General features: G+C 57.5%; 2 protein-coding genes across 5 annotated transcripts in view; one reads left to right on the forward strand and one right to left on the reverse strand.

The window, feature by feature from the left end:
* Positions 1-12817, reverse strand: part of LOC132807133 (large neutral amino acids transporter small subunit 2-like) — a 123809-nt gene extending 110992 nt beyond the window's left edge. Inside the window, exon 1 of one of the 2 annotated variants that reach the window (XM_060821447.1) lies at positions 12589-12817. The gene's annotated coding sequence lies outside the window, so the exon portion shown is untranslated. The remainder of the gene's footprint in view (positions 1-12588) is intronic. The other variant, XM_060821446.1, reaches the window with a different exon arrangement.
* Positions 12462-25533, forward strand: LOC132807134 (uncharacterized). Of its 3 annotated transcripts, none has more exons than XM_060821452.1 (5): positions 12462-12668; positions 18825-18950; positions 20437-20537; positions 22352-22539; positions 23699-25533. In XM_060821452.1, exons 2-5 carry the CDS (start codon positions 18884-18886, stop codon positions 23961-23963), a joined length of 621 nt encoding a protein of 206 aa, XP_060677435.1. In that variant the 5' UTR covers positions 12462-12668; positions 18825-18883; the 3' UTR covers positions 23964-25533. The 3 variants fall into 3 exon arrangements, with proteins under 3 accessions (XP_060677435.1, XP_060677434.1, XP_060677433.1); XM_060821451.1 differs by having other exon boundaries at positions 12464-12721; positions 20434-20537; XM_060821450.1 differs by having other exon boundaries at positions 12464-12668; positions 20434-20537.
* Positions 25534-26784: the final 1251 nt, after the last annotated feature.

A 26784-nucleotide genomic window follows, 5' to 3' on the forward strand; every position in this document is an offset into this window, starting at 1 on the left:
AGACAGAGGTGGTCGAGAGCTGAGACAGAGGTGATCGAGAGCTGAGACAGAGGTGATCGAGAGCTGAGACAGAGGTGATCGAGAGCTGAGACAGAGACGGTCGAGAGCTGACCTAGAGACGGTCGACAGCTGAGACAGAGACGGTCGAGAGCTGAGACAGAGACGGTCGAGAGCTGAGACAGAGACGGTCGACAGCTGAGACAGAGACGGTCGAGAGCGGAGACAGAGACGGTCGAGAGCTGAGGGAGAGACGGTCGAGAGCTGAGGGAGAGACGGTCGAGAGCTGAGACAGAGACGGTCGAGAGCTGAGACAGAGACGGTCGAGAGCTGAGACAGAGACGGTCGAGAGCTGAGGTAGAGACGGTCGAGAGCGAAGACAGACGGTCGAGAGCGGAGACAGAGACGGTCGAGAGCGGAGACAGAGGTGGTCGAGAGCTGAGACAGAGGTGATCGAGAGCTGAGACAGAGACGGTCGAGAGCTGAGACAGAGACGGTCGAGAGCTGAGACAGAGACGGTCGAGAGCTGAGACAGAGACGGTCGACAGCTGAGACAGAGACGGTCGAGAGCTGAGGGAGAGACGGTCGAGAGCTGAGGGAGAGACGGTCGACAGCTGAGACAGAGACGGTCGAGAGCTGAGGTAGAGACGGTCGAGAGCTGAGGTAGAGACGGTCGAGAGCTGAGGTAGAGACGGTCGAGAGCTGAGGTAGAGACGGTCGAGAGCTGAGGTAGAGACGGTCGAGAGCTGAGGTAGAGACGGTCGAGAGCTGAGGTAGAGACGGTCGACAGCTGAGGTAGAGACGGTCGAGAGCTGAGGTAGAGACGGTCGACAGCTGAGGTAGAGACGGTCGAGAGCTGAGGTAGAGACGGTCGAGAGCGGAGACAGAGGTGGTCGAGAGCTGAGACAGAGACGGTCGACAGCTGAGACAGAGACGGTCGAGAGCTGAGACAGAGACGGTCGAGAGCTGAGGTAGAGACGGTCGACAGCTGAGACAGAGACGGTCGAGAGCTGAGACAGAGGCGGTCGAGAGCTGAGGTAGAGACGGTCGACAGCTGAGACAGAGACGGTCGAGAGCTGAGACAGAGACGGTCGAGAGCTGAGGTAGAGACGGTCGAGAGCGGAGACAGAGGCGGTCGAGAGCTGAGACAGAGACGGTCGAGAGCTGAGACAGAGACGGTCGAGAGCTGAGGTAGAGACGGTCGAGAGCGGAGACAGAGGTGGTCGAGAGCTGAGACAGAGGCGGTCGAGAGCTGAGGTAGAGACGGTCGAGAGCTGAGGTAGAGACGGTCGAGAGCTGAGACAGAGACGGTCGAGAGCTGAGACAGAGACGGTCGAGAGCTGAGGTAGAGACGGTCGAGAGCGGAGACAGAGGTGGTCGAGAGCTGAGACAGAGGTGATCGAGAGCTGAGACAGAGACGGTCGACAGCTGAGACAGAGACGGTCGAGAGCTGAGACAGAGGCGGTCGAGAGCTGACTTAGAGACGGTCGAGAGCTGAGACACAGACGGTCGAGAGCTGAGACACAGACGGTCGAGAGCGGAGACAGAGACGGTCGAGAGCGGAGACAGGGACGGTCGAGAGCGGAGACAGAGACGGTCGAGAGCTGAGACAGAGACGGTCGAGAGCTGAGACAGAGACGGTCGACAGCTGAGACAGAGACGGTCGAGAGCTGAGACAGAGGCGGTCGACAGCTGAGACAGAGACGGTCGACAGCTGAGACAGAGACGGTCGAGAGCTGAGACAGAGACGGTCGAGAGCTGAGACAGAGACGGTCGAGAGCTGAGGTCGAGACGGTCGAGAGCGGAGACAGAGACGGTCGAGAGCGGAGACAGAGACGGTCGAGAGCTGAGACAGAGACGGTCGAGAGCTGAGACAGAGACGGTCGACAGCTGAGACAGAGACGGTCGACAGCTGAGACAGAGACGGTCGACAGCTGAGACAGAGACGGTCGACAGCTGAGACAGAGACGGTCGACAGCTGAGACAGAGACGGTCGAGAGCTGAGACAGAGACGGTCGAGAGCTGAGGTAGAGACGGTCGAGAGCTGAGACAGAGACGGTCGAGAGCTGAGACAGAGACGGTCGAGAGCGGAGACAGAGACGGTCGAGAGCTGAGACAGAGACGGTCGAGAGCTGAGACAGAGGTGAGTGAGAGCTGAGACAGAGACGGTCGAGAGCTGAGACAGAGACGGTCGAGAGCTGAGACAGAGACGGTCGAGAGCTGAGACAGAGACGGTCGAGAGCTGAGGTCGAGACGGTCGAGAGCTGAGGTCGAGACGGTCGAGAGCTGAGGTCGAGACGGTCGAGAGCTGAGACACAGACGGTCGAGAGCGGAGACAGAGACGGTCGAGAGCTGAGACAGAGACGGTCGAGAGCTGAGGTAGAGACGGTCGAGAGCGGAGACAGAGACGGTCGAGAGCGGAGACAGAGACGGTCGAGAGCTGAGACAGAGACGGTCGAGAGCTGAGACAGAGACGGTCGAGAGCTGAGACAGAGACGGTCGACAGCTGAGACAGAGACGGTCGACAGCTGAGACAGAGACGGTCGAGAGCTGAGACAGAGACGGTCGAGAGCTGAGACACAGACGGTCGAGAGCTGAGACACAGACGGTCGAGAGCTGAGACACAGACGGTCGAGAGCTGAGACACAGACGGTCGAGAGCTGAGACACAGACGGTCGAGAGCGGAGACAGAGACGGTCGAGAGCTGAGACAGAGACGGTCGAGAGCTGAGGTCGAGACGGTCGAGAGCTGAGGTAGAGACGGTCGAGAGCTGAGACAGAGACGGTCGAGAGCTGAGACAGAGACGGTCGAGAGCGGAGACAGAGACGGTCGAGAGCTGAGACAGAGACGGTCGAGAGCTGAGACAGAGACGGTCGACAGCTGAGACAGAGACGGTCGAGAGCTGAGGTAGAGACGGTCGAGAGCTGAGGTAGAGACGGTCGAGAGCTGAGACAGAGACGGTCGAGAGCTGAGGTCGAGACGGTCGAGAGCGGAGACAGAGACGGTCGAGAGCTGAGACAGAGGTGATTGAGAGCTGAGACAGAGACGGTCGACAGCTGAGACAGAGACGGTCGAGAGCTGAGACAGAGACGGTCGAGAGCTGAGACACAGACGGTCGAGAGCTGAGACAGAGACGGTCGAGAGCTGAGGTAGAGACGGTCGAGAGCGGAGACAGAGACGGTCGAGAGCGGAGACAGAGACGGTCGAGAGCTGAGACAGAGACGGTCGAGAGCGGAGACAGAGACGGTCGAGAGCTGAGACAGAGACGGTCGAGAGCTGAGGTAGAGACGGTCGAGAGCGGAGACAGAGACGGTCGAGAGCTGAGACAGAGACGGTCGAGAGCTGAGACAGAGGCGATGGAGAGCTGAGACAGAGACGGTCGACAGCTGAGACAGAGACGGTCGACAGCTGAGGTAGAGACGGTCGAGTGCTGAGGTAGAGACGGTCGAGAGCTGAGACAGAGACGGTCGAGAGCTGAGGTCGAGACGGTCGAGAGCTGAGACAGAGACGGTCGAGAGCGGAGACAGAGACGGTCGAGAGCGGAGACAGAGACGGTCGAGAGCTGAGACAGAGACGGTCGAGAGCTGAGGTAGAGACGGTCGAGAGCTGAGACAGAGGTGATCGAGAGCTGAGACAGAGACGGTCGAGAGCTGAGACAGAGACGGTCGAGAGCGAAGACAGACGGTCGAGAGCTGAGACAGAGACGGTCGAGAGCTGAGACAGAGACGATCGAGTGCTGATGTAGAGACGGTCGAGAGCTGAGGTAGAGACGGTCGACAGCTGAGACAGAGACGGTCGAGAGCTGAGACAGAGACGGTCGAGTGCAGAGACAGAGACGGTCGAGAGCTGACCTAGAGACGGTCGAGAGCTGAGACACAGACGGTCGACAGCTGAGACAGAGACGGTCGAGAGCGGAGACAGAGACGGTCGAGAGCGGAGACAGAGACGGTCGAGAGCGGAGACAGAGACGGTCGAGAGCTGAGACAGAGACGGTCGAGAGCGGAGACAGAGACGGTCGAGAGCGGAGACAGAGACGGTCGAGAGCTGAGACAGAGACGGTCGAGAGCGGAGACAGAGACGGTCGAGAGCTGAGACAGAGACGGTCGAGAGCTGAGACAGAGACGGTCGAGAGCTGAGACAGAGACGGCCGAGAGCGGAGACAGAGACGGTCGAGAGCTGAGACAGAGACGGTCGAGAGCGGAGACAGAGACGGTCGAGAGCTGAGACAGAGACGGTCGAGAGCTGAGACAGAGACGGTCGAGAGCTGAGACAGAGACGGTCGAGAGCTGAGACAGAGACGGTCGAGAGCTGAGGTAGAGACGGTCGAGAGCTGAGACAGAGGTGATCGAGAGCTGAGGGAGAGACGGTCGACAGCTGAGACAGAGACGGTCGAGAGCTGAGACAGAGACGGTCGAGAGCTGAGACAGAGGTGATCGAGAGCTGAGACAGAGACGGTCGAGAGCGCAGACAGACGGTCGAGAGCTGAGACAGAGGTGATCGAGAGCTGATGTAGAGACGGTCGAGAGCTGAGACAGAGACGGTCGACAGCTGAGACAGAGACGGTCGAGAGCTGAGACAGAGACGGTCGAGTGCAGAGACAGAGACGGTCGAGAGCTGACCTAGAGACGGTCGAGAGCAGAGACAGAGACGGTCGAGAGCTGAGACAGAGACGGTCGAGAGCTGAGACAGAGGTGATCGAGAGCTGAGACAGAGACGGTCGAGAGCTGAGACAGAGGTGATCGAGAGCTGAGACAGAGACGGTCGAGAGCGGAGACAGAGACGGTCGAGAGCTGACCTAGAGACGGTCGAGAGCTGAGGTAGAGACGGTCGAGAGCGGAGACAGAGACGGTCGAGAGCGGAGACAGAGACGGTCGAGAGCTGAGACAGAGACGGTCGAGAGCGGAGACAGAGACGGTCGAGAGCTGAGACAGAGGTGATTGAGAGCTGAGACAGAGACGGTCGACAGCTGAGACAGAGACGGTCGACAGCTGAGACAGAGACGGTCGACAGCTGAGACAGAGACGGTCGAGTGCAGAGACAGAGACGGTCGAGTGCAGAGACAGAGACGGTCGAGAGCTGACCTAGAGACGGTCGAGAGCTGAGACAGAGACGGTCGACAGCTGAGACAGAGACGGTCGACAGCTGAGACAGAGACGGTCGACAGCTGAGACAGAGACGGTCGAGAGCTGAGACAGAGGCGGTCGACAGCTGAGACAGAGACGGTCGACAGCTGAGACAGAGACGGTCGACAGCTGAGACAGAGACGGTCGAGAGCTGAGACAGAGACGGTCGAGAGCTGAGACAGAGACGGTCGAGAGCCGAGGTCGAGACGGTCGAGAGCGGAGACAGAGACGGTCGAGAGCGGAGACAGAGACGGTCGAGAGCTGAGACAGAGACGGTCGAGAGCTGAGACAGAGACGGTCGAGAGCTGAGACAGAGACGGTCGACAGCTGAGACAGAGACGGTCGACAGCTGAGACAGAGACGGTCGAGAGCTGAGGTAGAGACGGTCGAGAGCTGAGACAGAGACGGTCGAGAGCTGAGGTAGAGTCGGTCGAGAGCGGAGACAGAGACGGTCGAGAGCTGAGACAGAGACGGTCGAGAGCTGAGACAGAGGTGATTGAGAGCTGAGACAGAGACGGTCGACAGCTGAGACAGAGACGGTCGAGAGCTGAGACAGAGACGGTCGAGAGCTGAGGTCGAGACGGTCGAGAGCTGAGGTCGAGACGGTCGAGAGCTGAGGTCGAGACGGTCGAGAGCTGAGGTAGAGACGGTCGAGAGCGGAGACAGAGACGGTCGAGAGCGGAGACAGAGACGGTCGAGAGCTGAGACACAGACGGTCGAGAGCTGAGACAGAGACGGTCGAGAGCTGAGGTAGAGACGGTCGAGAGCGGAGACAGAGACGGTCGAGAGCGGAGACACAGACGGTCGAGAGCTGAGACACAGACGGTCGAGAGCGGAGACACAGACGGTCGAGAGCTGAGACACAGACGGTCGAGAGCTGAGACACAGACGGTCGAGAGCGGAGACAGAGACGGTCGAGAGCTGAGACAGAGACGGTCGAGAGCTGAGGTCGAGACGGTCGAGAGCTGAGACAGAGACGGTCGAGAGCTGAGACAGAGACGGTCGAGAGCTGAGACAGAGACGGTCGAGAGCTGAGACAGAGACGGTCGAGAGCGGAGACAGAGACGGTCGAGAGCTGAGACAGAGACGGTCGAGAGCTGAGACAGAGACGGTCGACAGCTGAGACAGAGACGGTCGACAGCTGAGACAGAGACGGTCGAGAGCTGAGGTAGAGACGGTCGAGAGCTGAGGTAGAGACGGTCGAGAGCTGAGACAGAGACGGTCGAGAGCTGAGGTAGAGACGGTCGAGAGCGGAGACAGAGACGGTCGAGAGCTGAGACAGAGACGGTCGAGAGCTGAGATAGAGGTGATTGAGAGCTGAGACAGAGACGGTCGACAGCTGAGACAGAGACGGTCGAGAGCTGAGGTAGAGACGGTCGAGAGCTGAGACAGAGACGGTCGAGAGCTGAGACAGAGACGGTCGAGAGCTGAGACAGAGACGGTCGAGAGCTGAGACACAGACGGTCGAGAGCTGAGACAGAGACGGTCGAGAGCTGAGGTAGAGACGGTCGAGAGCGGAGACAGAGACGGTCGAGAGCGGAGACAGAGACGGTTGAGAGCTGAGACAGAGACGGTCGAGAGCGGAGACAGAGACGGTCGAGAGCTGAGACAGAGACGGTCGAGAGCTGAGGTAGAGACGGTCGAGAGCGGAGACAGAGACGGTCGAGAGCTGAGACAGAGGCGATGGAGAGCTGAGACAGAGACGGTCGACAGCTGAGACAGAGACGGTCGACAGCTGAGGTAGAGACGGTCGAGTGCTGAGGTAGAGACGGTCGAGAGCTGAGGTCGAGACGGTCGAGAGCTGAGACAGAGACGGTCGAGAGCGGAGACAGAGACGGTCGAGAGCGGAGACAGAGACGGTCGAGAGCGGAGACAGAGACGGTCGAGAGCGGAGACAGAGACGGTCGAGAGCTGAGGTAGAGACGGTCGAGAGCTGAGACAGAGGTGATCGAGAGCTGAGACAGAGACGGTCGAGAGCTGAGACAGAGACGGTCGAGAGCGAAGACAGACGGTCGAGAGCTGAGACAGAGACGGTCGAGAGCTGAGACAGAGACGATCGAGTGCTGATGTAGAGACGGTCGACAGCTGACCTAGAGACGGTCGAGAGCTGAGACACAGACGGTCGACAGCTGAGACAGAGACGGTCGAGAGCTGAGGTAGAGACGGTCGAGAACGGAGACAGAGACGGTCGAGAGCGGAGACAGAGACGGTCGAGAGCTGAGACAGAGACGGTCGAGAGCTGAGACAGAGACGGTCGAGAGCGGAGACAGAGACGGTCGAGAGCGGAGACAGAGACGGTCGAGAGCTGAGACAGAGACGGTCGAGAGCTGAGACAGAGACGGTCGAGAGCTGAGACAGAGACGGCCGAGAGCGGAGACAGAGACGGTCGAGAGCTGAGACAGAGACGGTCGAGAGCGGAGACAGAGACGGTCGAGAGCTGAGACAGAGACGGTCGAGAGCTGAGACAGAGACGGTCGAGAGCTGAGACAGAGACGGTCGAGAGCTGAGACAGAGACGGTCGAGAGCTGAGGTAGAGACGGTCGAGAGCTGAGACAGAGGTGATCGAGAGCTGAGGGAGAGACGGTCGACAGCTGAGACAGAGACGGTCGAGAGCTGAGACAGAGACGGTCGAGAGCTGAGACAGAGGTGATCGAGAGCTGATGTAGAGACGGTCGAGAGCTGAGACAGAGACGGTCGACAGCTGAGACAGAGACGGTCGAGAGCTGAGACAGAGACGGTCGAGTGCAGAGACAGAGACGGTCGAGAGCTGACCTAGAGACGGTCGAGAGCAGAGACAGAGACGGTCGAGAGCTGAGACAGAGACGGTCGAGAGCTGAGACAGAGGTGATCGAGAGCTGAGACAGAGACGGTCGAGAGCTGAGACAGAGGTGATCGAGAGCTGAGACAGAGACGGTCGAGAGCGAAGACAGACGGTCGAGAGCTGAGACAGAGGCGATCGAGAGCTGAGACAGAGACGGTCGAGAGCTGAGACAGAGACGATCGAGAGCTGATGTAGAGACGGTCGAGAGCTGAGGTAGAGACGGTCGACAGCTGAGACAGAGACGGTCGAGAGCTGAGACAGAGACGGTCGAGAGCTGAGGTAGAGACGGTCGAGAGCGGAGACAGAGACGGTCGAGAGCTGAGACAGAGACGGTCGAGAGCTGAGACAGAGGCGATGGAGAGCTGAGACAGAGACGGTCGACAGCTGAGACAGAGACGGTCGACAGCTGAGGTAGAGACGGTCGAGTGCTGAGGTAGAGACGGTCGAGAGCTGAGACAGAGACGGTCGAGAGCTGAGGTCGAGACGGTCGAGAGCGGAGACAGAGACGGTCGAGAGCGGAGACAGAGACGGTCGAGAGCGGAGACAGAGACGGTCGAGAGCGGAGACAGAGACGGTCGAGAGCTGAGGTAGAGACGGTCGAGAGCTGAGACAGAGGTGATCGAGAGCTGAGACAGAGACGGTCGAGGGCTGAGACAGAGACGGTCGAGAGCGAAGACAGACGGTCGAGAGCTGAGACAGAGACGGTCGAGAGCTGAGACAGAGACGATCGAGTGCTGATGTAGAGACGGTCGAGAGCTGAGGTAGAGACGGTCGACAGCTGACCTAGAGACGGTCGAGAGCTGAGACACAGACGGTCGACAGCTGAGACAGAGACGGTCGAGAGCTGAGGTAGAGACGGTCGAGAACGGAGACAGAGACGGTCAAGAGCGGAGACAGAGACGGTCGAGAGCTGAGACAGAGACGGTCGAGAGCTGAGACAGAGACGGTCGAGAGCGGAGACAGAGACGGTCGAGAGCGGAGACAGAGACGGTCGAGAGCTGAGACAGAGACGGTCGAGAGCGGAGACAGAGACGGTCGAGAGCGGAGACAGAGACGGTCGAGAGCTGAGACAGAGACGGTCGAGAGCTGAGACAGAGACGGTCGAGAGCTGAGACAGAGACGGCCGAGAGCGGAGACAGAGACGGTCGAGAGCTGAGACAGAGACGGTCGAGAGCGGAGACAGAGACGGTCGAGAGCTGAGACAGAGACGGTCGAGAGCTGAGACAGAGACGGTCGAGAGCTGAGACAGAGACGGTCGAGAGCTGAGGTAGAGACGGTCGAGAGCTGAGACAGAGGTGATCGAGAGCTGAGGGAGAGACGGTCGACAGCTGAGACAGAGACGGTCGAGAGCTGAGACAGAGACGGTCGAGAGCTGAGACAGAGGTGATCGAGAGCTGATGTAGAGACGGTCGAGAGCTGAGACAGAGACGGTCGACAGCTGAGACAGAGACGGTCGAGAGCTGAGACAGAGACGGTCGAGTGCAGAGACAGAGACGGTCGAGAGCTGACCTAGAGACGGTCGAGAGCTGAGACAGAGACGGTCGAGAGCTGAGACAGAGGTGATCGAGAGCTGAGACAGAGACGGTCGAGAGCTGAGACAGAGGTGATCGAGAGCTGAGACAGAGACGGTCGAGAGCGAAGACAGACGGTCGAGAGCTGAGACAGAGGCGATCGAGAGCTGAGACAGAGACGGTCGAGAGCTGAGACAGAGACGATCGAGAGCTGATGTAGAGACGGTCGAGAGCTGAGGTAGAGACGGTCGACAGCTGAGACAGAGACGGTCGAGAGCTGAGACAGAGACGGTCGAGTGCAGAGACAGAGACGGTCGAGAGCTGACCTAGAGACGGTCGAGAGCTGAGACAGAGACGGTCGAGAGCTGAGACAGAGACGGTCGACAGCTGAGACAGAGACGGTCGACAGCTGAGACAGAGACGGTCGAGAGCTGAGACAGAGACGGTCGACAGCTGAGACAGAGACGGTCGACAGCTGAGACAGAGACGGTCGACAGCTGAGACAGAGACGGTCGACAGCTGAGACAGAGACGGTCGAGAGCGGAGACAGACGGTCGAGAGCTGAGGTAGAGACGGTCGAGAGCGGAGACAGAGGTGGTCGAGAGCTGAGACAGAGACGGTCGAGAGCTGACCTAGAGACGGTCGACAGCTGAGACAGAGACGGTCGAGAGCTGAGACAGAGACGGTCGAGAGCTGACCTAGAGACGGTCGACAGCTGAGACAGAGACGGTCGAGAGCTGAGACAGAGACGGTCGAGAGCTGAGACAGAGACGGTCGACAGCTGAGACAGAGACGGTCGAGAGCGGAGACAGAGACGGTCGAGAGCTGAGGGAGAGACGGTCGAGAGCTGAGGGAGAGACGGTCGAGAGCTGAGACAGAGACGGTCGAGAGCTGAGACAGAGACGGTCGAGAGCTGAGACAGAGACGGTCGAGAGCTGAGGTAGAGACGGTCGAGAGCGAAGACAGACGGTCGAGAGCGGAGACAGAGACGGTCGAGAGCGGAGACAGAGGTGGTCGAGAGCTGAGACAGAGGTGATCGAGAGCTGAGACAGAGACGGTCGAGAGCTGAGACAGAGACGGTCGAGAGCTGAGACAGAGACGGTCGAGAGCTGAGACAGAGACGGTCGACAGCTGAGACAGAGACGGTCGAGAGCTGAGGGAGAGACGGTCGAGAGCTGAGGGAGAGACGGTCGACAGCTGAGACAGAGACGGTCGAGAGCTGAGGTAGAGACGGTCGAGAGCTGAGGTAGAGACGGTCGAGAGCTGAGGTAGAGACGGTCGAGAGCTGAGGTAGAGACGATCGAGAGCTGAGGTAGAGACGGTCGAGAGCGGAGACAGAGACGGTCGACAGCTGAGGTAGAGACGGTCGAGAGCTGAGGTAGAGACGGTCGACAGCTGAGGTAGAGACGGTCGAGAGCTGAGGTAGAGACGGTCGAGAGCGGAGACAGAGGTGGTCGAGAGCTGAGGCAGAGACAGTCGACAGCTGAGACAGAGACGGTCGAGAGCTGAGACAGAGACGGTCGAGAGCTGAGGTAGAGACGGTCGACAGCTGAGACAGAGACGGTCGAGAGCTGAGACAGAGGCGGTCGAGAGCTGAGGTAGAGACGGTCGACAGCTGAGACAGAGACGGTCGAGAGCTGAGACAGAGACGGTCGAGAGCTGAGGTAGAGACGGTCGAGAGCGGAGACAGAGGCGGTCGAGAGCTGAGACAGAGACGGTCGAGAGCTGAGACAGAGACGGTCGAGAGCTGAGGTAGAGACGGTCGAGAGCGGAGACAGAGGTGGTCGAGAGCTGAGACAGAGGCGGTCGAGAGCTGAGGTAGAGACGGTCGAGAGCTGAGACAGAGACGGTCGAGAGCTGAGACAGAGACGGTCGAGAGCTGAGGTAGAGACGGTCGAGAGCGGAGACAGAGGTGGTCGAGAGCTGAGACAGAGGTGATCGAGAGCTGAGACAGAGACAGTCGACAGCTGAGACAGAGACGGTCGAGAGCTGAGACAGAGGCGGTCGAGAGCTGACTTAGAGACGGTCGAGAGCTGAGACACAGACGGTCGAGAGCTGAGACACAGACGGTCGAGAGCGGAGACAGAGACGGTCGAGAGCGGAGACAGGGACGGTCGAGAGCGGAGACAGAGACGGTCGAGAGCCCACTTTCTAGTTATGAGTTCATCAAAGTGGGCAATACCACCAGTGCTTCATCCGGAGGCTCACTGATGATGTGACCCAGTATGGTGATGAAACGTCTGAAAACGCACCTTCCAGCTCAACGAGCAAACCCGCATCTAGAACCTCAACCTGAGCTGCAAATCTTCTCTAAACCCGCTCTCAGGAGTATCTCTCAATCTCGTGCTACCCATCCTAGCCAGCATTCTGAGCGCATATAGAATTCCTCTCTGGCAGTGACTTGCAAGAAACGTTGCAAAGAGGTAGCGGCGGGCAGAGAGGGGAAATGAAGGGTGAAGAATGAATAGCAATGACAGAAGCTGCTGGAAAAGCTCAGCAGGTCTGGGGACATCTGGGACCCGCTGAGCTTTTCCAGCAACTTCTTGCAAATTTGCAGCATCCACAGTTCTTTTGCTTAAGAATGCATGCTTGGGAATGTTTATTGTTCAGAGCTATTATCGCAGAGATATCTGGGCTAGACAGGATAAAAACTCATGGCTTCCAGGCATAGAGGTTGGGACATTATCACTTGCCAGCAGCAACCCACTTGGCGCGTTGTCCTATCCCAGAACAGCATTGAGAGGATGGGCTGAACGACCACTTGCCGGAGCAGCCCCAGCCAATCGCGGCGCGAGGGGACAATGGAGGGGCGGGGCGGAGCGGAGGGCGCGCGGCGTGGCCGATTGGTGGCGGCCCACCGCGACCCAGCCGCCAATCGGAAGCCCTCGTTCGGCGGGGAGCGGACCCTAGCAACGCTCCTCCCATTGGCCGGGTCCGGCGCCTAGCCTAGTCTCGCGGACCCGTGCGCACGGCCAGCTAGCCAATCAGAGCTAGGAGCTCCAGCCCCGCCTCCGCCGCCATCTTTGTCGGGGGCAAACCCGGAGGCGCCGAGCGGGCAACGGAGAGGGGCACGGGAAGCGCAGACCCCCGGATGGTAATGGCGGCAGCGGAGTTAGCGGACGGCCCGGCGCTTTACCTGTGGGACGTCGGCCCGACGGTTTGAAACCGTTCCTTCGCGGAAATCATTTGAACGCCGTGAGCAAATAATCCACTTCGGTATGAAAGCCGATTTTTTTTTGTAAAATTGTTCCGGACGGAGGAGGAGGGAGGTGAGAATGAAGTGAATTGAGCGACGCTGCCTTCCTCTTTCCCAACCCCCCCGCGATTCTCTCGGTCAGCCCCACCCCCCTTCCAACCGTCACCCCCTGTCAATCACCCGGGGACCGGCCAATGGCGGCGCGTCTCGCGGGGGGAGGGGGCGGGGCATGTGTCCGCCCCCTCCCTCCACCCTGGTGGTGAAAGTGAGGAACTGCAGACGCTGGGAGATCAGAGCTGGACCATGCGCCGCAGGGCAGCATCCGAGGGAGCAGCAGCAGCAGGAGGAGGAGCGTCGACGTTTCGGGGCATGACGTCGACCCCCCGCTCCTCGGATGCTGCCCTGACCTGCTGCGCATCGTCCAGCGACACGTTTCTCCGCCCTCCAGCCCTCGTGGTCTGGTCCCGCCCCGCCGTCACCCACTGCGCAGGCGCTCTGCGTCGCGCGGGGAACCGCCCCCCCTCCCCACGACGTCAGCCCCGAGCCGGCCTCGTGCCCGAGGTCAGAACCAGCGAGAGGGGGCGGGGCCATGGGGAGGGAGGGGGGGTGGAGCTTGGAATGAGTGGGGTCAGGGGTCGGGCATCGGTGGGTGTTGGGTGTCGGGCATCGGTGGGTGTCGGGCATTGGTGGGTGTTGGGTGTCGGGCATCGGTGGGGGTCAGGTGTCGGGCATCGGTGGGTGTCGGGCATCGGTGGGGGTCAGGTGTCGGGCATCGGTGGGTGTCGGGCGTCGGGCATCGGTGGGTGTCGGGCATCGGTGGGGGTCAGGTGTCGGGCATCGGTGGGGGTCAGGTGTCGGGCATCGGTGGGGGTCAGGTGTCGGGCATCGGTAGGGGTCAGGTGTCAGGCATCGGTGGGTGTCGGGTGTCGGGCATCGGTGGGGGTCAGGTGTCGGGCATCGGTGGGGGTCAGGTGTCGGGCATCGGTGGGGGTCAGGTGTCAGGCATCGGTGGGTGTCGGGTGTCGGGCATCGGTGGGGGTTGGGTGTCGGGCATCGGTGGGGGTCAGGTGTCGGGCATCGGTGGGTGTCGGGCATCGGTGGGGGTCAGGTGTCGGGTGTCGGGCATCGGTGGGGGTCAGGTGTCGGGCATCGGTGGGTGTTGGGCATCGGTGGGTGTCAGGTGTCGGGCATCGGTGGGGGTCAGGTGTCGGGCATCGGTGGGTGTCGGGCGTCGGTGGGTGTCAGGTGTCGGGCATCGGTGGGTGTCAGGTGTCGGGCATCGGTGGATGTCAGGTGTTGGGTATCAGTCTGTGTCGGGCAGGTCGGTGTCGGGTGTCAGGTATCGGTCTGTGTCGGGTGGGTCGGTGTCCGGCATTGGGTGGACTGCAGTGGGTTTCTGACCATGTCTCCTATGTTCTCATCCAAATCAAATCATTATATCGGAAAGATGTTGTGAAACTTGAAAGGGTTCAGAAAAGATTTACAAGGATGTTGCCAGGTTTGGAGGGTTTGAGGGAGAGGCTGAACAGGCTGGGGCTGTTTTCCCTGGAGTGTCCCATCTCCCCCAGTTCCAACCCTCCAACTCGGCACCGCCCTTATGACCTATCCCACCTCCTTCCCACCTATCTGCTCCACCCACCAGTAGCCCCACCTCCATCGACCTATCGTAGTCTCAGCTACCTCCCTCCCCCCAGCCCCATTCCCTCCCATTTATCTCTCAGCACCCCCTTCAGTCTCTCAAGCCTCATTCCTGATGAAGGGCTTCTGCCCGAAACGTTGATTCTCCTGCTCCTCGGATGCTGCCTGACCTGTGCCTTTCCAGTGCCCCCTGCTATCGACCTCCAAGTAAACAACGTCAACCGCTCTGCCCTCATCAACTTTCCCTGGTTACTTCCTTGAAAATCCAATCTAGCTGGTGAGACACAATTTCCCTCACACAAAGAGATGGGGAGGACAGTGAAAGTCCTAGGATGATGATGTCAGCTTGTACGAGGGGGCATAGCTCCAAACTGAGGGGTGATAGATTTAAGACAGATGTCAGAGGCAGGTTCTTTATGCAGAGAGTGGTAAAGGTGTGGAATGCCCTGCCTGCTAATATAGTCAACTCAGCCACATTAGGGAGATTTAAACAATCCTTGGATAAGCACGTCCATCGAGGGTCGAAGGGCCTGTTCTGTGCTGTCTTGTTCTATGTTCGAAGCCATGCTGACTATCCCGAATCATTCCTCGCCTCTCCAACTGCATGTCAGTCCTCTCTTTCGGACTCCCTACCAATGATGTACCAACACCCAATGTCAGACTCCCAGGTCTACAAGGTTTCTCTGTACAGCATTTCCTAAACACAGGCACAACATTAGCCGCCCTCTGGCTCTTCATCCAGGGTTGACTTGGGGTAGAGAGGAATGGGTTGGAACGATTAGGGGGGAGATACTGGATTCTTTGGGGTGGGAATGGCCTGTTTTGTGGTTTGGCTGTGCTAAATTACCCATAGTTCCCCAGGGATAGAACATAGAACAATACAGCACAGAACAGGCCCTTCGGCCCACGATGTTGTGCCGAACATTTATCCTAGATAAAGCACCCATCCATGTACCTATCCAATTGCTGCTTAAAGGTCACCAATGATTCTGACTCTGCCACTCCCACAGGCAGTGCATTCCATGCTCCCACCACTCTCTGGGTAAAGAACCTACCCCTGACATCCCCCCCTATACCTTCCACCTTTCACCTTAAATTTATGTCCCCTTGTAACACTGTGTTGTACCCGGGGAAAAAGTCTCTGACTATCTACTCTACCTATTCCCCTGATCATCTTATAAACCTCTATCAAGTCACCCCTCATCCTTCGCCGTTCCAATGAGAAAAGGCCTAGCACTCTCAACCTATCCTCGTACGACCTATTCTCCATTCCAGGCAACATCCTGGTAAATCTCCTCTGCACCTTCTCCAAAGCTTCCAAATCTTTCCTTAAGTGAGGCGACCAGAACTGCACACAGTACTCCAAATGTGGCCTTACCAAGGTCAGGTACAGCTGCAACATCACCTCATGACTCTTGAATTCAATCCCTTTGCTAATGAACGCTAATACACCATAGGCCTTCTAACAAGCTCTATCCACCTGAGTGGCAACTTTCAAAGATCTATGTACATAGACCCCAAGATCCCTCTGTTCCTCCACCTGACTAAGAAGCCTACCGTTAACCCTGTATTCCGCATTCTTATTTGTTCTTCCAAAATGGACCTCACAATTGGCAGGGTTGAACTCCATCTGCCCAGCCCAGCTCTGCATCATATCTAAGTCCCTTTGCAGCTGACAACAGCCCTCCTCACGATCCACAACTCCACCAATCATCGTATCGTCTGCAAATTTACTGACCCACCCTTCGACTCCCTCTTCCAAGTCATAAGTCATTAATGTGCAGGTTAAGGTGGTTTGGCCGTGCTAAATTACCCATAGTGCCCCAGGGTTGTGCAGGTTCGGGTGGATTGGCCATGCTAAATTACCCATAGTGCCCAGAGATGTGCAGGTTAGGTGCGTTAGTCAGGAGTAAATGTAGAGTAACAGGGTAGGGGAATGGGTCTGGGTGGGATACTCTTCAGAGGGTCAGTCTGGACTTGTTGGACCGAAGGGCCTGTTTCCACACTGTAAGGAATCTATGATTGTTTGTGGTGACGTGGATCAGACTGAATGGGGCTCGCCTATATCAGAGCTGAGTGGGTTGGATGTGGAATGGGTATTGGTTCTGTTTGTGGATGGTCTGTCTGGGACAGAGAGGTGAAATAGTTTGCACTCATTGAAATTTAGTGACTTGATCAAAAACTAGTGGGCATTGGGGAAATGACCAGGGGAAATGTGGAGAGGTTGTTTTCCACCCCCTTGTGTGGGAGAGCCTAGGACCATGGTTGGGGTGAGGAGTGGTCATCTCAGAGTGAGGGGTTGCCATTGAGGCGGGGAGGAATTTCTTCTCTCTCCGAGGGGAGGGGAGAATGATTCTGTGGAATTCTTTCCCACGTGGGGCTGTCAGGGCTGGGGCATTGAGAATGTTTGAGGCTGACACAGAGAGAGACAGACAGAGAATTATTCTACGTTTACCCCTGACTAATGCAGATAACCTACACATCCCTGGGCACTATGGGTAATTTAGCACGGCCAATCCACCATATTCGGAACGAGAGGTGACCTTATTGGGGGCGGCACGGTGGATCACTGGTTAGCGCCGCTGCCTCACGGCGCCAGCGACCCGGGTTCAATCCCGCCCCCGGGCGAATATCTGTGTGAAGTTTGCACGCTTTAAAGCCCCCGTGTCTGCGTAGGTCTCCTCCGGGTGCCCTGGTTTCCTTCCACAGTCCAAAGATGTGCAGGTTAGAGTGGATTGGCCGTGCTAAATTACCCATAGTGCCCAGGGATGTGCAGGTTAGGGTGGATTGGCCGTGCTAAATTACCCATAGTGCCTAGGGATGTGCAGGTTATGGTGGATTGGCCGTGCTAAATTACCCATAGTGCCTAGGGATGTGCAGGTTATGGTGGATTGGCCATGCTAAATTACCCATAGTGCCCAGGGATGTACAGGTTAGGGTGGATTGGCCGTGCTAAATTACCCATAGTGCCCAGGGATGTGCAGGTTATCTGCATTAGTGAGGGGTAAATGTAGAATAATGGTAGGGGGGAATGGGTCTGGGTGGGATACTCTTCGGAGGGTCGGTGTGGACTTGTTGGGCCGAAGGGCCTGTTTCCGCACTGTGTGTGGGGCTTCTATGATTCTATTGAAACAGACAACGGCAGGTCTTGTCGTGGGAAATGTGAAGAGGCTGCTCCTCCCCCCCCCCCCCCCCCCCCCCCGCCTTGAGTGGGATAATCTAGGACCGGGGTGGAGGCGTCATATCAGAGTGGGGGGGGGGGTCGTCCGTTGAAGACAGAACCGGATTGGGGAGGACACATCCCATGAGCTGGCAGGATCCGGAGATTGGGATTCAGCCGCCTCTCCTTTCCTCCTACTTCTGCTTTCAACGTATGCAGGACGTAGAGGAAAAAGCTTTGCTTGTGAGAAGGGTAGGCCAGACCGTCGCACGCAAGGGTGCACAGGTCATGGGGGGGTGGGGAGTGAATGCATGGAATTCTCACAGGGAGTGGCAGAGGCTAGATCAATGCAAGTGTTCACAGAGGAGGTGGGTATTTTTCTTTGAGGGTCTAGCGCGGAGTGAAAGGGGGGGACCGGGGTCTAGTCGGTGTGCGCGGGGCTTGTGAGAAATCGCTTCCGCCCGTTCCCACTCGTGAGGAGGGAGCGGGCAGGCTTTGACGGGCCGAACAGCCTGCTCACGTTTCCCTCGTCCTGGCGGGGGTGGGGGTATATCGCTGCCGTCACCACCCCCAGCACCAGGGGCAGGACGGCGGAATTGGGTTTACCTGGGTTTGCACCCCCCGCCCCCACACACACACACCATGGGGAGGGGGGTAAGGTACCTCTCTCACACATTCTCTCTGTCATTCTCTTCACCCCCCCCTCCCCATCTCCCCTTTTTTTGTTTTTCTCAACCCCCTTTCTTTCTATACCTCTCTCTCCCTCTATCTTCTTCCTCTTTCTGTCTCCCTCGCTGTCTCTCGCTCTCGCGCTACCCCCCATTGCGCTCCCCCCCCGTTGCGTTCCCCTCTCTTCCCCCCCGCCTTCATCTTTCTTTCTCTTTCTCTCTCCCTCTGTCTCCCACTCTCTGTCCACCCCCCCATTCCCCCCCGTTGCCCCCTCCCCGTTCCCCCCTCCTGTTCCCCCATTCCCCCCTCTTCCCCACCTTCCCCTCCCCCTGTTCCCCCCTCTCCCCCACCTCTTCCCCCTTCCCCTCTTCTCCCCCCTTCCTCCCGCCCCCTTCCCCTCCTTTCCCCCCACTTTCTTCCCCCCACCTTCCCCCCCTCTCCCCCTTCCCCCCTTCCCCTCTCTTCCCCCCCACCCATTCACTTCACCCCCTTGTTCTTCCCCCACTTGTTCTCCACCTTGTTTTCCCCCCACTTGTCCACCCCCTCGTCCACCCCCCCTCTTATTCACCCCCCCGTTCACCCCCCGTTCACCCCTTCCTTGTTAACCCCCCCCTTGTTCACCCCCTCCCCCCCCCCACTTCCCTCTCCCTACCCCCTTCCGCCCCGACCGTGGAGCTGCCTGATGAGCTGTTGTTCTGTTTTCCCCCAGCTTCCTGACTTGGTGCCGTGACTGTGATCGGTGAGGGCCTGTGGACTCCAGGTCGAGGGATGGCGGAGCAGCCCCTGGCCAAGATGGTGGAGATTGCGGTGCGGGAATTCACTTCAGAAGCTGACCGTACGTGATGGTCCCTTTTCCGCCCGCTTTCCCCACTTCCACTCCTCTCCAAGCAGACCTGTTTCCCCATTCACGCCAACGTGTGATATCACACACGTCGAACCATTCGGCCCAGCTGCTTTAGGCTGGGCTTTCTCCACACCAGCTCCCTCTCCTCCCATTTCCTCTCCATTTCAAAATCCATCCACACTGAACCTATGCAGTGAGGCCCATCCAGACCCATCCCCTATCCCTAGAACCCTGCCTTTCCCACAGCTAACCCAAATAGCTTGTACGTCCTTAGGCACTATGGGTAATTTAGCATGGCCAATCCACCCTAACCTGCACATCCCTGGGCACTGTGGGTAATTTAGCACGGCCAAACCACCCTAACCTGCACATCCCTGGGCACTGTGGGTAATTTAGCACGGCCAAACCACCCTAACCTGCACATCCCTGGGCACTATGGGTAATTTAGCACGGCCAAACCACCCTAACCTGCACATCCCTGGGCACTGTGGGTAATTTAGCATGGCCAAACCACCCTAACCTGCACATCTCTGGGCACTATGGGTAATTTAGCATGGCCAATCCACCCTAACCTGCACATCCCTGGGCACTATGGGTAATTTAGCACGGCCAATCCACCCTAAACTGCACATCTCTGGGCATTATGGGTAATTTAGCATGGCCAATCCATCCTAACCTGCTCATCCCTGGGCACTATGGGTAATTTAGCACGGCCAATCCACCCTAAACTGCACATCTCTGGGCATTATGGGTAATTTAGCATGGCCAATCCACCCTAACCTGCACATCCCTGAGCACTATGGGTAATTTAGCACGGTCAATCCACCCTAACCTGTACATCCCTGGGCACTATGGGTAATTTAGCATGGCCAATCCACCATAACTTGTACATCTTTCGACTGAGAGGAAACTGGAGCAGACACAGGGTTAGAATGTGCAAATCTCCACACTGACAGGCTGGAATTAAACCTGGGTCCCGGGCGCCGTGTGGCATCAGTGCTAACCATGAAGGAATTCTGCCCTGCTTATCCGGTCTGGCCCTCCACACCCTACAGTCACGTAATTGACTCTTAACTACCCTCCGAAATGGCCAAACAAGTCACTCTGTTCACTGGGGAGGGTGGCCAACAGATGATGACCCAATTAGAAAGGTCCTCAGGCCTGACAAGCTGAGACTTGGCATCTGCTACTTTAACAAGGGGGCCCAGATCTTGCTGAAAAGGCTGCCATTCAGCCCATCAAGTCCATGGGCTTCCCATTCACTCCCAATGGACCCTAAACCCCCTTCCCATTCACTCCCATTGGACACAATCCCAATGGACCCCAAACCCACTTCCCATTCACTGAGTAATCCCTGACAGCCATGCCAATGTGTTGAGCATCTCCCGTGGATGTCTCGCTGTAAACCGTTCCAGTGAGCTGACCACCCTTCCTGCTGCGTCCGAGTGACGGTGTTCCTACTTTTGCCCAACAGCAGTGCAAAGCCCCCAAACCCTGGAGGATGAGGACTCCAATCCCATGGGAAAGCGTCGGAGGGTGGAAGTGGAACCTGGGGATATGGAAGAGGACAATATTCAGGTAGGAGATTGTGAATCCCCTGCGTGTGTGTGTGTGTGTGTGTGTGTGTGTGTGTGTGAGAGAGAGAGAGAGAGAGAGAGAGAGAGAGAGAGCGAGGGACAGTGTGTGTGCCCCCTTCCATGGGCCTGTGCTGTCACAGGCAGGTGGTGTAGGCAACTGGGGAAGGTCACATGTCGTGCACAGATCCACCACCCTTCAGGATCGAGTCCACCCTTGGAAGGAAGAGGGGAGGAATGAAAGACTCCCCTCACCTGCTCACCATCACGTCATCATTCCAAACCGCCAGCGCCACGACTCATGGTACCGAGGGGATCCATCGATGGTTCACCAGCCTGATTCCCAGGATGACAGGGCTGACTGATGGAGACAGACTGGGGTGACTGGGCTCGTACTCGCTGGAGTTTAGCACACTAAGGGGCTGGGGATCTTATGAGAAACGTGTTAAATCCAGATGGGACTGGATGGTGGCTCAGTGGTTTATGTCACTGCCTCACAGCGCCATGGACCTGTGTTCGATCCCAGCCTCTGGCAACTGTCTGTGTGGAGTTTGCATGTTCTCCCCCTGTGTCTGCGTGGGTTTCCTCCGGGTGCTACAGTTTCCTCCCACAGTCCGAAGAGGTGTAGGTTAGGGTGGATTGGCCATGCTAAATTACCCATACTGCCCAGGGATGTGCAGGTTAGGGTGGATTGGCCATGCTAAATTACCCATACTGCCCAGGGATGTGCAGGTTAGGGTGGATTGGCCATGCTAAATTACCCATAGTGCCCAGGGATGTGCAGGTTAGGGTGGATTGGCCGTGCTAAATTACCCATAGTGCCCAGGGATGTGCAGGTTAGGGTGGATTGGCCATGCTAAATTACCCGTACTGCCCAGGGATGTGCAGGTTAGGGTGAATTGGCAGTGCTAAATTGCCCTGTAGAGTTCAGGGATGTGTAGATTAGGTACATTAATCGGGGGTTAAATGTAGAGCAATAGTGGTAGGTGAATGGGTCTGGGTGGGTAACTCTTCGAAGAATTGGTGTGGACTGGTTGGACTAAAGGGCCTGTTTCCACACTGTAGGGATTCTATGGACAGGCTGGATGCGGGAAGAATGTTCCTGATGTCGGAGAGTGGGAAGTCCAGAACTAGGGGTTGTGGTTTTGGAATAAAGGGGTAAAATAAATTTGGGACAGAGCACTATGGGTAATTTAGCACGGCCAATCCACCCTAACCTGCACATCCCCGGGCACTATGGGTAATTTAGCACGGCCAATCCACCCTAACCTGCACATCCCTGGGCACTATGGGTAATTTAGCACAGTGAATCCATCCACACCTGCACATCTTTGGACTGTGGGTGCATCTAGAGGAAACCCAGGGGCGGGGAGAGACAGTTGGATTTGAACCCGTGAGGGTTCCCTGGCGCCATGAGGGAGCGGCGCTAACCACTGAGCCACTGTGCCTCCCAGGGAATTCCAGAAGTTCTTTAAAGTCGGGTGTCACCCTGAGGGATTGGAGAAGCGCAGAGGTCTCTGAGATGAAATGGTGGGCTGTGCTCTGACCCCGATAAGACTCCAGGAGCAGACATTGGCCATTCAGCATGTCGAGTTTGCTCCGCCCGTTCGGCGAGAAGCCGGTGGTCGCGATTGTCCTTGCTGCCTCTCCCCCCACCCCCACCACCATAACCCTCGATCCTCCAATTAGTCGCTGCCCCCTGTCTGAAGGGGGGGCTCTCGGGGGAGTGGGAGAAGGAGAGAGCTCGGGGCTCGCAGGGATATTACCCTTCCTCCCCCTCCCCACCGCTAACCGGTCTCCCGCTCCACTCTCCTGCAGACTCTCCTGTACGCTGCCAGCAAGACACTGTGCTTGCGGCTGGACGCCATTGAGGCCCACCTCAACTCCATGGAGGACAAGTGTAAGTGCCTGAGAGCCAAGGTGGACCTGCTGGCCGGGCAGAACTCCGGGCGGAGCGGCCCAGGAGAGAGGGCCCCCGGGGACAGACACAGGCCAGGCCTGGCAAGGTAGGGCAGGGGGCTCTGAGGGGAGTTGGAGGGAGGCCATGTTTTGGGGAGCGGGGGAGGGAGGCCGTGTTTTGGGGAGTGGAGGGTGGGTCATGGGAGGAACCATGGTTTTGTGGGGGTTGGGGGTGAAGTTGCTGAGGAATCGCAGAGGTTGGTTTACTGGCTTTCCCCCTCACTGCCCCATTCCGGGGGGATAATTCGGCACAGGTAGTATATGTTGGGCCTAGCCAGAGGTGCCCAGCTTCACCCTTCCTGACAGAAAGAAGTGAAGTCCTCTGGGGGTTGGGGAAACTACAGCGTGTGCTCAGTCATGGATAATATGTTGTTGCTTATAAACCATTTCCTGTTTTACCGAGTGTAGTAACTGTGTCTTTTTCTCTCTCTCTCTCTCTCTCTTTCTCTCCCTCTCTCTCTCCTCTTCCCTCCTTTCTCTCTTTCTCTCCCTCTCTCTCCCCTTCCCTCCTTTCTCTCTTTCTCTCCCTCTCTCTCCCCTTCCCTCCTTTCTCTCTTTCTCTCCCTCTCTCTCCCCTTCCCTCCTTTCTTTCTCTCTCCCCCTCTCTCTCCCCTTCCCCCCTTTCTCTCTCTCTCTCTCTCTTTTTCTCTCTGCCTCTCCTGCCGTCCTTTTTCTCTCTCATCTCTCTCTCTCTTTCTCTCCCTCTCTCTCCCCTTCCCTCCTTTCTCTCTTTCTCTCCCTCTCTCTCCCCTTCCCTCCTTTCTCTCTCTCTCTCTCCCCTTCCCTCCTTTCTCTCTTTTTCTCCCTCTCTCCCCTTCCCTCCTCTCTCTCTCTCTCTCTTTCTCTCTCTCTCTCTCTCTTTCTCTCTCTCTCTCTCTTTCTCTCCCTCTCTCTCCTCTTCCCTCCTTTCTCTCCCTCTCTCTCCCCTTCCCTCCTTTCTCTCCCTCTCTCTCCTCTTCCCTCCTTTCTCTCCCCCTCTCTCCCCTTCCCTCCTTTCTCTCTCTCTCTCTCTCTTTTTCTCTCTGCCTCTCCTGCCGTCCTTTTTCTCTCTCATCTCTCTCTTTCTCTCCCTCTCTCTCCCCTTCCCTCCTTTCTCTCTCTCTTCTCCCCCCCCCTCCCCACGCTTCACCACTGTTGGAATCCTGTTCTCCCTTCCCTCCCCGCCCTCACACTCTCGCACTCTTGCACACTTGCGCACACACACAGTTCCACAAGCCCACCGCCACCGCAGAGAGTGGTCCACGGGTCCGGGATCCTCACAGAGGAAGATCCCATTCCCCAGGAGATGGGGGTCCCGGTGCGTGCCAGCCGGGATCTGGACCTGGGCGTGGGCGGGTCTGGTGAAGGGCAGCCGGGGGCCCTGCAGGGTCTCGGACCCGGGGTCCACATCGTGGCCCTCTGTGCTGATGCCAGGAGTGAGGGTGAGGAGCGGACGGACGCCACCAACCTGCTGTACCAGCTCATGTACTGACCTGACATCTCAGTCCCCTCCCCCTTCGCCCACCACCCTCCTAGAGTAAATGCTGCAACCATTCCCCCCCCCCCCCCCCCCCCCCCTCCCCCCAGCTGCCCGTCTCACCGAGAATGTTCTGGAACAGCTAGCCAGCCTCCCCTGGGGGCCTGTCCGTGTTGCAGCCCTGTGACTGTCTGCAGGGAGCAGTCTGTATCAGCTCCATCTGCACTTCCCTGGCTCCGTGTCTGTCTCTCACTCTCCCTCTGGTGCTCTCTTTGTTGTGTGTGTGTGTGTGTGTGTGTGTGTGTGTCTGTCTGTCTGTCTCTGTGCAGAAATACCTGCACAGCTCTCCCCTCACACTCATTCCCTGGTGTTCTGTTGAGTGCACGTGTGCGCACACCCCTGCCTCTCAAACACTCTGCGTGTGGACAAAGTCAGAAGTCATGCGACATCCAGGTTATAGTCCAACAGGTTTATTTGAATTCACAAGCTTTCAGAGCGCTGCTCCTTCATCAGATTAGGCCTCCCTTTCAAAGTGTGTGTGTGCGTGTGTGTGTGTGTGTGTGTGCGCGCGTGTGTGTGTTGGAGAGAGAGATTTTGTGTGTGTGTCCCTCCCTCTCATGCACTGCCGTTTTGTCTGTATGTGTGTATTGTTACATCTCATTGGGTTAGTCCGCTGGGTATCAAGCCCCACTATTCCCAGCCTTGTCACAAAATCAGGAATTCAGTGTACTTCGGAATTTCTCAGCGCACCTTCCCTTTTTCGACCCAGACTGACTCGCAGGAAGCAGTTGTCTCCATCGAGCAAAACTGACCATTCGTTACGAAGATAAACTGGTTTTGAGGACTGAGAAACCATTATGGACCGCCGAATGTAGGACTCTGCTTGTCAAAACGACAACAAAGAAAAACCAACCGACGGACACTGATGCTCCTGCCCACGCAGTTTTACAGCAAAAGCATGGGCGTTGTGGACAGAGGGAGAGGACTCACTGAGAGGGTTTGCTGAGATGGTCCTGTTACGGGTCAGCGCGTGGTGCCTCGATCCTTCTCCTCCACTTGTTTGCGGGAGGCGCGGAGTGACCGGCCCACGTTCAGAAAAGTCTCTCCAGCCTCTCACCATAACGTCGCAGTGGATGGCGGGTGGGGGGAATTAAATAAACCGTCTGGCTTCGTCCTGGAGCTGCACCTTCCCGCTGAGCTCCTAGCCTTCCAGAGGTCCGACGGCGTACCAGCATGAGCATTCACGCCCCCTCCCTCCCCCTCACGGAGATCCCTGGGAGCCAATCATCTCATCGTTGACAGCCTTTTGTCATTGGTCTGCGGAACGGAGACTGGTGACCAATCAGCAACCTGTTGCCAGCCGGATCTATGTTCGGACATGGTCACCAGGCCCCAACCCGGCCCTTCGCCCCCCCCGAACTGACGGCTGAGAGTGGCGCCTGCCGCCAGGGTGGGCTTACTGGCTTTTCTCGGTAACTGCGGTAACCCTGCGCGATCCTCGGGTTATTTTTAAAACCGGTTTGTTTAAGACGTTTGTTTGCGGTCAGAAACACAGAATTAAAAAAAAGGTACGTACTTCACAGAACCCTGGAGCTCGATTGGCTTAGTCTGTCTCTCCATCTCAGGCTGGAGTTCTGTCCCTATCTCCCAGTCTCTGCCCCTCTCTCGGTTCTGTATCTCTCTCTATCTCATGCTGGAGTTTTTAGATTAGGTCCAACAAGTCCTCACTGACCCGCCGAAGCGCACCCACCCAGACCCATTCCCCTACATTTACCCCTGCACCTAACACTACGGGCAATTTAGCATGGCCAATTCACCGAACCTGCACATTTTTGGACTGTGGGAGGAAACCGGAGCACCCGGAGGAAACCCATGCAGACATGGGGAGAATGTGCAAACTCCACACAGAGAGTCGCCTGTGGCGGGAATTGAACCCGGGTCTCTGGCACTGTGAGGCGGCAGTGCTAACCGCTGTGCCACCGTGCCGCCCACACGCCCATAGTTCTGTCCCTATCTCCCAGTCTCTGCCCCTCTCTGTCCCCCCTCTCTCTCCATCTCACGCTGGAGTTCTGTCTCTATCTCCCAGTCTCTGCCCCTCTCTCGGTTCTATATCTGTGTCTCTCCCTCTCTCGGTCTGGCATGTCTTGTCTCTGGGTGTGTCACTCTCTCTCTCTCTCTCACTCTCACACACACACACACACACACACACACACACACTTGTCTTGAATTGTGTGTGTGTCTCTCTCTGTCTCCATTCTCTCTATAGTGATCTCATGTCTCTGTCTCTCACCTTGTATCTCTTGAGCATTCTCCTCTCTCTGTCTCTCACTCACAGGTACAATGCAGAGCTCCCTTCAACACGTCCCAGGGTCTGCACTGAGCTCTCTCTCTCGCATGCGCTCTCTCGATCTTGCAGAGACGGGTATAATACACAGCTCCCCATATACTCAAGGTTTCCCCTGGAGCGTGGAGGCTGAGGGATGACCTTATAGAGGTTTATAAAATCATGAAGGGCATGGATAAGGTAAATAGGCAAGGTCTTTTCCCTGGGGCGGGGGAGTCCAGAACTAGAGGGACATAGGTTTAGGGTGAGAGGGGAAAGATATAAAAGGGTAACACAGAGGGTGGTACGTGTGTGGTATGAGCTGCCAGAGGAAGTGGTGGAGGCTGGTACAATGACAGCATTTAAAAGGTGGATGGGGATGTGGATAGGAAGGGTTTGGAGGGATATGGGCCAAGTGTTGGCAGGTGGTACTAGATTGGGTTGGGATATCTGGACGGATTGGGCTGAAGGGTCTGTTTCCGTGCTGTACGTCTCTGAATCTAACCCAAAATG

This window comes from Hemiscyllium ocellatum, assembly GCF_020745735.1.
Source record: "Hemiscyllium ocellatum isolate sHemOce1 chromosome 27 unlocalized genomic scaffold, sHemOce1.pat.X.cur. SUPER_27_unloc_1, whole genome shotgun sequence".
Lineage (NCBI taxonomy): Eukaryota > Metazoa > Chordata > Chondrichthyes > Orectolobiformes > Hemiscylliidae > Hemiscyllium > Hemiscyllium ocellatum.

Coding starts and splice junctions, on each gene's coding strand:
- LOC132807134 (XM_060821451.1), top strand. CDS start 18,884: ATGGCGGAGCAGCCCCTGGCCAAGATGGTGGAGATTGCGGTGCGGGAA. Junction 18,951..20,433: donor ATTCACTTCAGAAGCTGACC/GTACGTGATGGT, acceptor TTTGCCCAACAG/CAGTGCAAAGCCCCCAAACC. Junction 22,540..23,698: donor CACAGGCCAGGCCTGGCAAG/GTAGGGCAGGGG, acceptor GCACACACACAG/TTCCACAAGCCCACCGCCAC.